Raw genomic sequence first — 12,055 nt, 5'->3', positions numbered from 1 at the left:
ATCTAAAGAATCATCAGGCTCAGTAAAGTAAGAGCTCTGAAAAATTGTAGAATTATTTTCTCTTAGGAAATTTCTAGCAGATTTCTACAGAGTAATAGTGGCTAATACATTTCAAAAGTTTAGTATTATATCATTTAAAAGGCAAACCATATACCCAATGATATTTATAAAGAATTAAAATAACTACAAATGCAACTGCTGTTTATTGAGTATCTATTATGTTCCAAGGCTGTACTCATGCTTTAAGCATTTTGTCTCATACAATTTTTTCTTTATCGTAAGCCTGCATTTAGGTAACACTTTCCCCACTGTTCAGAGATGAAAACTGAGTCTCAAAGTTAAGAAATCTGTGAACAGCTAAATCATGAACAAAATCCACATCAATGTGACTTTAAAATCTAGTATCTTAACCACTATGCCACAGTGTTTTCTAGATTTATTTTTCAAATACGGCATTAAAAATTGTACCTTACTCTTTTTTATTGTTTTGATGGTGTTTGTCCCTTTAATTAGTGATATTCTGACAAGTAATATAATTTAAAGTTATAAAGCACTTAAATTCTCATTTAAGGAAAGAACTTGCCGTTTTTTAAATCTGTATTCAAGTGACACTGTATAATTTGTTTAATGGATTACAAGTCACTTTCTTGTATATAAACTCACTTGACCATCTTAACTAGATTATGGTAGGTATGCATGTTGCCCTTTTATAGGGGAGGGGACTGAGACTCAGAGATCAAATGGGATTTGCCCTTGGTTATACAGACTGCCCTAGAATAGAGTTTGAAAAACCTGGTCTTTTGACTCTACAGTACAGCAATTTATCTTCTTGATAGAGGCATAGATTCAGTGTAACTTTGAGAATGGCTAGTGTTTTGTGAAAGTCTTACTGAACAAGATTCTTAGCTTCTGAAAACTACACCTACATAAAATTCCTGGTAAAGGAGCCGAGTCCACAGGGTTGTATGATGCTTCCGGAGTGTGTGGGAGGGGCTGTCCCTGTGGAGCTGAGCGCTGACCTCACCGAGAGTGCAGGGGAGGAGGGAGTTTATTTGGCCTGTGACTTGGCATTTTATCACAAAATTATTTTTCTAGAGTCCTTGATTTACCTATTTTTCATAAAGGAAGTAAACTTTTTGGTTTTCTGCTCTTGGCACATGTCTAACTGAGGACAGTAACATTTTCTACTGACTTACTTTTCTTCTAAAAGTTGGCACAAAGCTCTACTTCTGCGTCAACCACAGGATAAATTAGCATGCCCTGGTGCAGATTTTATACAAAACTGTATCTTTGGTATTCTGTGCTTTACAGTGAGAGTAGGCATGGCCTTCCTTACCTTGTTGTCCTCTTGACGACTAGGGGGTTGACTCATTAACTTGATAAACTGACTAGGTGCCTACTGGTTGCCAGGCACTGTTGTAGGTGCTTGGGATACAGCCGTGAACGACAAGGCCAAAACTCCCTGCCCCTATGGCTCGTACTCTAGCGTGGGAGAACACAGTAAACATGACAGCCTCAGTTGGTGGGAAGTGCTAACGTGAGAACAGACTGAACGACAATAGATACCAGTTTTTGTCTGGGGTTGGGGGGGCAGGTCACTCTTACAGTTTCTTATAGTTACTCCCAAGCAGCTTGACGTGGCAACAGGCTCTGCTCCCACCGTGGGATGCACTTTCATGAATGAGCTGGAGGGGCTTCGTGAAGTGTACAGAGCAGAGTTCACCCTTCATCTCTACTCCAAATAGAGTTATGGTCTTCACACTGAAATTTTAGTTTATGGAAACATGAAGCTACTATGTCTACTTTTCTAAGGTCTACTCAATATCAAATTAAAAGTTGGAAATTAGAAGAGACTAAAATCGAGTGTCTAAGACTAATTTAGAGGACTTCCCTGATGGTCCAGTGGCTAAGACTCCACATCCCCTATGCAGGGAGTCTGGGTTCGATCCCTGGTCTGGGAACTAGATCCTACATGCTGCAACTAAGATCCAGTGCAGCCAAATAAATAATTTTTTTTAATCTTTTTATTAAAAAAAAAACAGAATATTTTAGTATTTTTTAAAAAAGAATAATTTAGTATTTTTAAACCACTTATCTATGATTTTTTGACCAATTTTCTGGATGAAAAAATTTTTACCCCTCAATATCAATTTTATCTATTGGATAGTTATCCAGTTTTCTTATTGAGTAACCTGTATTTCATTTGATTCAACCAATATTATTTATCACATTTAAATAATTCACTATGAAACCCAATGCTTATTATGCATTAACTGTCTAATCCTAATATTTGAATACTGTATGTAAATATGATTTCCACACAGAAAGATATTCTTTTCTGACTCATTAAGTACAAAGTTAATTTAAAAGTGAGTTAACTGAACAAACACAAATAATAATACCAGTTTTTTTTTGTTTTTCTGAGAAGCCAGTTAGGTGAGGCATTTTGCCTCTCTTTTAACGTATATACCGCCCCGAAAGTTAGATTATTCCCATTATGCAGTGATGATACTGACATACTTATAGAGTATAATAACTTGTTTGAGGTCGCAAAACTAGTGTCAGAGCTAAAATGTAGGCTTGGATCCAACCCTCAAGATATTTCTAATATGCCTCTTTGGCTCTATATTTTATAATCATAAAATACCAAAAGCAAACCACTTATTTATAGCATAATCCATCTCCTTAATGCTTACTGGATACTGACACTACACACAACTCACTTTTCTTTCCTAGATGTGTTTTTACTATAAAATTTGCAAATATTATCCATGCAAATGCATAGAGGCAATATTTTAAAAGGCAAATAATTTAGTGAATAAAGCATCTTTACCACTCTTAAAATTAAATCTGATAAAGCATCCAGTACATATAGAAAATTCTAGACAAGAAAATACAGTGATAAAAATACCTCTCTAAAATGTAGTGCTTACGATTCTGATCACTATAGTTTTTCCCATAAAGCCTACATGTGAGTTAACTGATTTACATACCATGGAAATGAAAGCATTCCGGTGAGGAAAGATATGAGAGGAAAATGCAGGCAATGTTTTTGACGGTTAAAAAAAAAACTACATAAAAACCAAAGAGGTAGGCAAGAGAAGTATGACCTTTTTTAATCAGAAAAAATCCTCAGCACTCCTCATATTCCCCTAAAATAGAAAACAATCATTTCTCAAAATCTTCATGATCTAATCCAGATACAAATATTAAAAGCAATAAGAAATCATCAATAAATTATGTGCTAAAATGTTCTTTGGACAGCAGTGCAATTGTATGTGGAGCCTGCTACCACTGTCTACCTCCAGCACTCAGGAGACCCTAGGAGCTGTTTCAGGGTTTTCACTTTGTTTTTTGCTAAAAGAAGAAAAAAGCACAAACATGGAAAATGGAAAATAATATCATTTGCCTTGAATTTTCATAGAAGCTATCCCAGGGCTGCAGGATAAATAAAGTATAAATCCATCATCTATAGAGCACAAGGAATGTTTCACTTAATTAAAATTCCCACTTCTTTTTCTTAGAACATTAAAACCAAGTCCTCCCCACCCCCCAAAACAAAAAGATCTATTAAAAGATTTCCTACCCTGTACTTTGACCTGTTACAAGTGTTAGTGTGTCAAACTGAGTTAAAGATTGCCCGATTCCTACATATCCTTATTAAGAAGTTTCAAAACATATTTTGAGTCCAAGAACTTACAGGCCAGTTTAGTGTCTTCCATCCTAAAACCCTTCTTTCTTGAACATGCTGCAACATATCTGCATGTCTCCCTCTTCCTGCTTTGAGTTTCTCAGCCAGGCAAAGACCAAGCGATCAGTGAAGAGACCTTTTAATCATCCCAAGTATTAATATCATCTCTCATGCAGCTCGAGGTACACTCAGGAAGAAGGCAAAAGGGTGAGGAGACATATGACTCAACAGCCACTGTTTCTAAACAGTAACCTTGTTCACTGAACCAAGTAAAAACTGAGAACAGCTTCTGTTCAAAAGAGCCAGTGAAGCTCGAACGGGTGTGGGCTGGGAGAAGGGGAGGCCTTTCCTGGTTAAGAAATGGCTGTTACACATCAGTTCAGTCTCAGGGTTTAAAATCAGCCCGGGCCCCAAACAGGATGTGCCTTAAACACATTTGAACAAATGTTTACCAAGATCATCTAAACGGTATTTACTATTTTTCCAAATTCTTCTGCCTTTTGGTTTCCTAATGTACTAAAGATGGCATTTTAAAACCCCGAAGATTATGGCTGGTTTTGTTCCCATACCAAATGCATCCGAGAGAGGCAATCATTTAGAATCAGTCAAGCAGAGAGACCTCTGTTCTTTTCCTCCCTTCACTGAGAACATTCATGGAGCCGTTGGGAAACCACATGAAATGAAGTTTCACTATCCTTCAGAAGGTCCAGAAGATTGACCTGCTTTTGAAAAATTCTGAAGGTCTTCAAAGTGAAGAGGAAGAATCAATAAACAACCACTAAAGTTTTAGAAATTATGTCTGGATAAATTAATTATAGGGCCTCAGAAAACATTTTTAAGCCAGTGATGAGTTTTACATTATGAATTTCAAATTCCACATTTCTATCACAATGTTACCTTTAAAGGTAACAGTCTTTAAAAGGATTTTTTGTCTAGGGACATAGAGGGGAATCTGAGGAGAAAAGATCATGTCAAGTCCTCATTGTGCCTTTACAGAATTTAAAACTGTGAAATGGGAGTCAGAGTACTTGAGTTAAAACTTGAGTTAAAACCAATGAACTTCATGAGTTTGGATGATCCATGGGTCCAATCTGGGAAAGGAAATATGCTGTTGAGAGGAAAACAAATCATTTCAAGCCTCTTTGAGTAGTAGGACTTGCCTCAGTAAAGAGACTGGACACACAGGATTTATAAGATGTAGGAGTTCAAGCATCCACTGGACTTGGCAATGAACCCTTTTTAATGCCCTTGGAACTAAAGACTTACCTAGTAGGAACCAATGGAATACCAGTTGTAGCCAGTACCATCCCAACAGCTCCAGAGGCCTAAGTACCATCATTCCTGCCAACCAGTCCCCTTGCATTTTCAAAAGCAGCTCTGATGCTGGGAAAGACTGAAGGCAGGAGGAGAAACGGGAAACAGAGGATGAGATAGTTGGATGGTATCACCAACTCAATGGACATGAGTTTGAGAAACTCCAGGAGATAGTGAAGAAGAAGGAAGCCTGGAGTGCTGCAGTCCATGGGGTCACAAAGAGTCAGACATGACTTAGTGACTGAACAACAACATAAACACAGCCAGGATCTCTAGTGCAGGAGTCCTCAGCCTTGGTCCTCCTGACCTTTCAGACAGGATAACTCTTTGCTGTGGACTACAGGGGAGGGGATGAGGCTTTAACAGTTTGGCAGCATCCCGGGCCTCTGCCTCCTGTATCTAATAGCACTGCCTGCAGACACCCCCCTCCTCACAGTCAAGACCATTAAAAACATTTTTTTAGGCACTGCCAAATGTCCCATGGGGGTCTGGGGCAAGATTACTTCTAGTTAAAGGAAATTGCAACTCCGGTGGCACCAAATCCAGATTTCTTTTCTTCTTTCTGCCCCTCTGAGCGGGGCTAGTGTGGTAGGGAGGCTGGAAGGCGAAGCACCTTCTCCAGGTGGGGGAAACATATTTGAATTGCTCCACTGTTCTACTATCTTTTTTCCCTTCCCAAAGACCTTACTGCCTCAGAGACGGACACAGAACTGACTCCATGGGAAAGGGAGGTCAAGGTTCACAACACTGGTACTGTGGGTAATAAACATGCCCTCCACATTTCTCTCTGCTCATGTGTGACACAATGGCTGGTATGTGATTTGCCTAAATGTCTCAAGAAGTAGACAAATTCCCAATTCTGTCCAATTAAAGCAATGAAATGCATGACACAGAGTGTATGCTAGCCAAAGAAATATGTTGGTTATTAATTTCAGAAAATTTGGAGGCATGTTATTAAAATATCAATCCAATCCCACAATTCTATGCCTGTACATTCAATGTGCCTATGCTAAGTCACTTCAGCTGTGTTCGACTCTTTGTGATACCATGGACTGTAGCCTGCCAGGCTCCTCTGTCCATGGGATTCTCCAGGTAAGAATACTGGAGTGGGTTGCCAGGCCCTCCTCCAGGGGTACATTTAGTAGGGCTCCATAAATGTTAGAACTCATACCCTGAGTTATCTCACAACTCCTTTAAACAGAACAAAGACAGGAATCATGAATTTATCAAATAAAAAAATAACTCCTATTAGCAACTCGAAAAAAAAAATTCTTTCACTTCTTCCCTCAGAATCTTTATATCTATACTTTAGACTCAAATGTAGCTAGCTCAGTTATCTATCTTCCAGTTCATTGAAGATTAGAGGCACCCAGTTTTAAGAGGATAGGGCGGTATTATATGAACCTCCTAGCTGTTCTGTGGCCATCCAAATCCTGATTGCCAAAACCCAGTCATCAACACAGCTATGATGTTTCTAGAATACCAATCTGATCCTGTAACTCTTTCAGCGCCTCTGTTTTCTTGGCTCTTGGTGGTCTTAGACACTTACTTTTCCCACCACACATCAGCAGCACTACCGGCTGCCTGTCTGCTTCGCCTTCTCCTCTCTGGCCTCATGGAGGATGGTGTTTGGCTTCATTTCCCTCGATTTGGCTCTCCTGTCCCCATCAGTTGTATACATGCTGCCATTACTTCTTGAAGATTCCTCTCTTCCCTTCTTCTGGCTAACTACCACAAGCCTTTTCTCTACCTTCCATCAGCTTCTCAGGAACTCTCCACACTACCTCCCTGCTGTGGATCCATCCTTCCACACTGCGACCAGCTGTGTGCACATCTGAGGTTTATAGGAAAGAGAAGGGCTGGTGGGGAAAAAACTGCCTCACGTGACAGATTGCCATGTGCTGTGCTGTGCTTGTCGCTCAGTAGTGTCCGACTCTTTGCCACCCTATGGACTGTAGCCTGCAAGGCTCCTCTGTCCATGGGATTCTCCAGGCAAGAATACTGGAGTGGGTTGCCATGCCCTCCTCCAGGGCATCTTTCCAACCCAGGGATCAAACCCAGGTCGCCCACACTGCAAGTGGACTCTTTACTGTCTGAGCTTAAGCTATTTTTTTCATGATTTCCTATGACAATCTGTCTAAGCCATGCTTCCCTGGTGGCTCAGAGAGATTGTCATAGGAAATTATAAAAATAATAGCTTAAGCTTGTGGATGGCCTATTAAGTCAGTCATTATTCTAAGGTCCTACACATAAGGATTGGTCTGACCTCGCAAATCACCCTATTATGCTAAGCTTACTGATGAGGAGACTCAGATATACAGAGTAATTTGAGTGAGCTAGTCAGTGGCAGACTCTCAGTCCCCACACTCTGCTCTACGGCAATCTCTGCCCTCCAGCTAGGTGACTTCTCACTTCCGAGCACCCGGGAGCATCAGGCCACTGTCGCCTGCTGACAGGAAAGGACTGGTACCACGAGGAGAGAAGACAGGCGGGGAGAGACAGGAGGTGACACTGCATGGAGACATGCCCCACTCTCCCCTTAGGAACAACGGCGCATAACTAAATGGCGGTGCATTCATCCAGAAGAACAGCTGAACGTTGACAAGAGAGGAAAGAGAATAGAGGGTTTTGTTATGTGACGAGTGGCTCAAGGAGATTTCTATGTCCCAGTGCATGGAGCAGTGGGTACGGTAATAATGTGTCATCTGAAACCATAGCTGCCCAGTGAGGATCTTGGAAAGAGGCACATTTCTAACTACACGCATGGTTACTGCCATTTTCTCGACTACCAGTCTATTTTTGGCTTCATTTTCAATAACCAGCAAAACTATCAATGCAGAATCCTGGCAGATGGATGAAGGCTGAATTGACAGTTTAATATTCAACTTCTGAGAATGGAAATCACTTGGAAAGCTTAGCAAGTTTTACAACGGAATATGTGAATCCTGAGAAATTAAGGGGAAATGAATCTGTTTATTAAATCTAAACTATATCATTCTTAACAAATACAAAGTGTACTATATATTTTGTAATGGGAGCTGGTGAGTTATAAAAATGGCAGAGCAGCTGTAGAACTCTGAGGAATCCACCTTCTCCCCTCTGTGTGCTCGTTCATTACTCGCTCACTGACTACCTACTTTGCTCACCAGCCTCCTAAAATTGCTCTGTGGCTGAGATGATGATTCATCCGCTCTCTGCGCCATCCTGAGTCCCAGCATAAACCTTCAAACTGCAGAGGCCCTCGCCAGGGTAAAGCACGTAGGCAGCTCTTATCTCTGTTTTCTCCCATCTAATCTGCTCGCTTACCACTCTGCTTCTTCCTTGTTCTTCTTTCTTTCCTATTTCCGTCCCACCCCCCTCACCCCCTCCCTTAACTTTTTGGCTACTAAGAGAAAAACCAGTTCTTATAAAATAGGATCCTTCAAGCTGCAGCCAAGAATTCTATGACTGTTTGGGAAAAGCATCTTAGGAACTTGTTTGGGAAATCAGCGATGTTTAGAAGATGGCCCCTCTCATCCACCCGTTCTGCACTTCAGCTGCAACTTTTTCAGCCTCCTTTTTCCCTTAAGATTGGCTGCCACAGTGAGAACTGGCACTGGCCAATCTATCCTGTTACTGTCCTGAGTTGAATGGTTTTAGTACACTGACAGACTCAAGCCTGAAGTCCAGGGGAGATTCTGTCAGTAACCAAGAAGCTCTGTTTAGTCCTGAATGGTGGGTTTTTCTTCCAGTTCCAGGGCTTGGCCCTATACCTGTGCTCCTAAGTGTATAGTTACACCACCTATCAGATTGAATAGTTGGTGAATATATTATGCAGGTGTTAAACACACTGTACCGTTCTAAAGCTGTCTGTCCATTTTATCTTCATTTCAAAAATCGGAACAGAAGGCTAGCATATACTTGAACTCTTGGTGAAATTTAAATGTTAATAAACTAGTATATCCATAAATAGAAGAATTCTATGAGACATGAGACATCTGGTAATGTTTCCACCTTTTTTTTTTTTAAACAAAGAGAATTGGGCGATCCAACTTTGTTTTGCGCTTAACAGGGGGAGGTGTTTGTATGTGTGTGCATGTAATGATGTATACATAAATATATAGATGAAGATCTAGTTGTTCTATTAAATAATTGAAAGAACATGGGTGGACTAAGCCTTTGGGCTGAAAAGATAATGCTCTTATAGTGTATTATCATTATTTATAAGAATTTAAAATATGTTTCTAAACATATTTTACACATAAAACATTTTTTATGTGTAAAAAATTTTTTTAATTTTTAATTTTATATGTGATTAAAAAAATCACATATACTGTATTTTATTACCTCAATTATCAAAATGGTGCAGTTTAAAATCTTGGTATTTGGTAGAATTTAGTGTTCATCTACTATAAAATACTGAGACCATGGCTATTGCTATTTTAAGGGGCAAATACTGAGAAATAGGGAGAAGGAAATGGCACCCATTCCAGTATTCTTGCCTGGAGAATCCCATGGATAAAGTCTGGTGGGTACAGTCCATGTGGTCACAAGGAGTCAGACGGACATGACTGAGCGACTTTCACTTCACTTAGAAATAGATTTCATTTGTTTCATATTTAGTTGAGAAGTAAAAGCAGATTCATTTTATAAAGGAATTTATGCTTTTTGTTGAAGTTTTCATTAGCTACATACCAGATTTGTTACACATAATTCATTAAAAGACCCAGTTCCTCAGCTCATTATCTTCTACAAATTGATTTAATCATAGCCAGTCTTATTTGAAAATATGTGAACTGCTTCTAACCCCAATATCAGTCTAGGAATATTGTAGCCTACCACTTTTTCCAAGATCCCTTCTTTATCTTAATTCTTGTTTTTTTTTTCCCCATTTCCTTTGGGTTCAACAAGTAGTAGGCTTTGGGAGAATATTTGTTAATTTCAACCGTTATATAGTGACCAGCACTCTGTTTTCTTTTCCTTCCCAATAGGTATCTTGGCTCATTCTCTTTCCTGTTTAGGTTGTCCTCAGAGGCCATAATCCTTAAGATCCTGGAAGAAGACAATTCTGTTTTTCAGCCCCCCATTTATTAGTACCTTGGACAGTGACAAAAGCTACAAGAGTTGGTTATTTAGGAAAATAACCAACAAGAGTTGGTTATTTAGGTTATTTAGGTTATTCACTCAATTCAGTTAAAAATGTACTCCACACACAAATGTTTTCTTTCAGGGAGTATGTTATAGCATGCTTGTCTGTTTCTCAAAATCCATATTTGCACTGCCCTGGAATCTTCCACGACCTCAAATTGCGGAAACAATTTTCTTTCATGTCAACACTTCCCAGGAATGGACAAAGCTATACTTAACAAATGAGATACTTGTAGTTTACACTGAAATCTTTCCCCTTAGCTGTAATCAAACTTGCTCAAGCCTCTTCCTACCCAACTCTAGGCATGTCACCAGCTATAACCAGTTTTCCTGCGGCACTTGTGAAGCACGCTAGTTTAAGGATAATTGTAACAAAAAATTGCTATGCTTGAAGCAACAGTTCTAATACTAAACACTTCAGCAAAATCAAGTTTTCAGGTCTAGATTTTGGGTGCTGAAACTGCTAAAAAGGGTCAGCTATTTTTCAGTGGGAAAAAAAAAAGTCTCTGCCAAAATTCTCTAAGCATTTTTAATGACTTCTCAAAAATTTAAATGTCCACTTCCATGTGGGAAATTTGTAAACAAATACAATCTGAACTTTCCATCTTTTGCTGTCAATTCCTGCAAGTTAATTACAATGTATTTTAGAGAGGATTTCACTGCCAGTGGAGGATTAATGGGGTAGTCTGACAGCTGGAGTCCTGAATTAGATCAGAAATTAAAATAAGGAACTTGACCTAGTTTCTAAAGGGATATTTGTTAATTTTTTCAACCCAAACCAATGTAATCTTTCAGGTATTTGCCTTCAGAATCTGGAGCCAAAATGTCAAAGGTTTTATTGCAGAGAACTAAAATATATATCCACACATGCAAGGAACTCTTGTAAAACACAACTTTGAATTTACAAAAACAATTTGATGTTTCCTTTTTTTGTACAGTTGACCTTCTACAGCTGCACGTTCTATATCCGTGGATTCAACCAACCACACACAGAAAATTATCCCCAAAAAAAGAAACCCAGGAAGTTTCAAAAAGCAAAACTTGAATTTGCCACATATTGTGCATTGTATTTATTAACTATTTACTTAGCATTTGCATTGTATTAGGCATTATCCGTAATCAAAGGTGATTTAAAGTATACAGAGGATGTGCTAGGTTATGTAAATACTATGCTATTAAATATCAGGAAATTGCACATTTGTGGATTCTGGTATCCCTGAAGCCGGATTTGTGTCCTAGAACCAAGCCCCTGAGGATACTGAAGAATGACCATATTCCAGACTATGAGCACTCACTCCTCTCCCACTTTCCAGCTCCAGACATTACACCGTCCTCAGGAGAAATGTCATAAAGAAGTTGGGGAATGGAGGGATGTAAAAATGTCAAGTGTGATATATCCAAAGTACAAATTCTTATTTTATAATCTAATTTACATGCAAGATCAGACTATAAAACATTTATGGCCCTGTGGCAAATCACTAGGAAACAAGAGTATTCAAGTTTTGCAGCTTTCTGCTATGACACAGAATAGAGTTTAGTCTGCTTGGGAAACCTCAATGGCTCAGGGGGTAAAGAATCCCCCTGCAATGCAGGAAACACAGGAGACCTGGGTTCAATCCCTCGGTCAGGAAGACCCCCTGGAGGAGGAAATGGCAACCCATTCCAGTATCCTTGCCTGAGAAATCCCATGGACAGAGGAGCCTGGCAGGCAATAGTCCATTGAGTCGGAAAGAGTCAGACACGACTGAGCACAATGCGCATGCACACGTGACACACTGGGCAGACAGCTTAGTCTCAAACCAGCGTCACCACTTTGTCTCCACCGTCAGCTTCAGAACCGGTCTCACCACTGCCAGTCTCTCCTCTTTAATTCCTATGATCCATCAGACTAGTTGCCTTAAAAACCAACTTCAGCAGCTTATT

At 39.5% G+C, this 12,055-nt stretch overlaps 1 protein-coding gene across 11 annotated transcripts in view; it reads right to left on the bottom strand.

Annotated features, from left to right (window-relative positions):
- Positions 1-12,055, bottom strand: part of MAP7 (microtubule associated protein 7) — a 179,177-nt gene that overhangs the window by 96,380 nt on the left and 70,742 nt on the right. The window contains exon 1 of one of the 11 annotated variants that reach the window (XM_044924191.2): positions 3,701-3,948. The exons of the other annotated variants lie outside the window; for them this stretch is intronic. Coding sequence (XP_044780126.2) covers positions 3,701-3,722 — 22 coding nt within the window. The 5' untranslated portion in view covers positions 3,723-3,948. Of the gene's footprint in view, positions 1-3,700; positions 3,949-12,055 lie in introns of those variants that run through there. 11 annotated transcript variants of the gene reach the window in all.

The sequence above is a fragment of the Bubalus bubalis genome, chromosome 10 (genome assembly GCF_019923935.1).
Source record: "Bubalus bubalis isolate 160015118507 breed Murrah chromosome 10, NDDB_SH_1, whole genome shotgun sequence".
In the NCBI taxonomy this organism is placed as follows: domain Eukaryota; kingdom Metazoa; phylum Chordata; class Mammalia; order Artiodactyla; family Bovidae; genus Bubalus; species Bubalus bubalis.
Note: the sequence above shows the minus strand (reverse complement) of the source record. Positions and strands in the feature narration are given on the sequence as shown.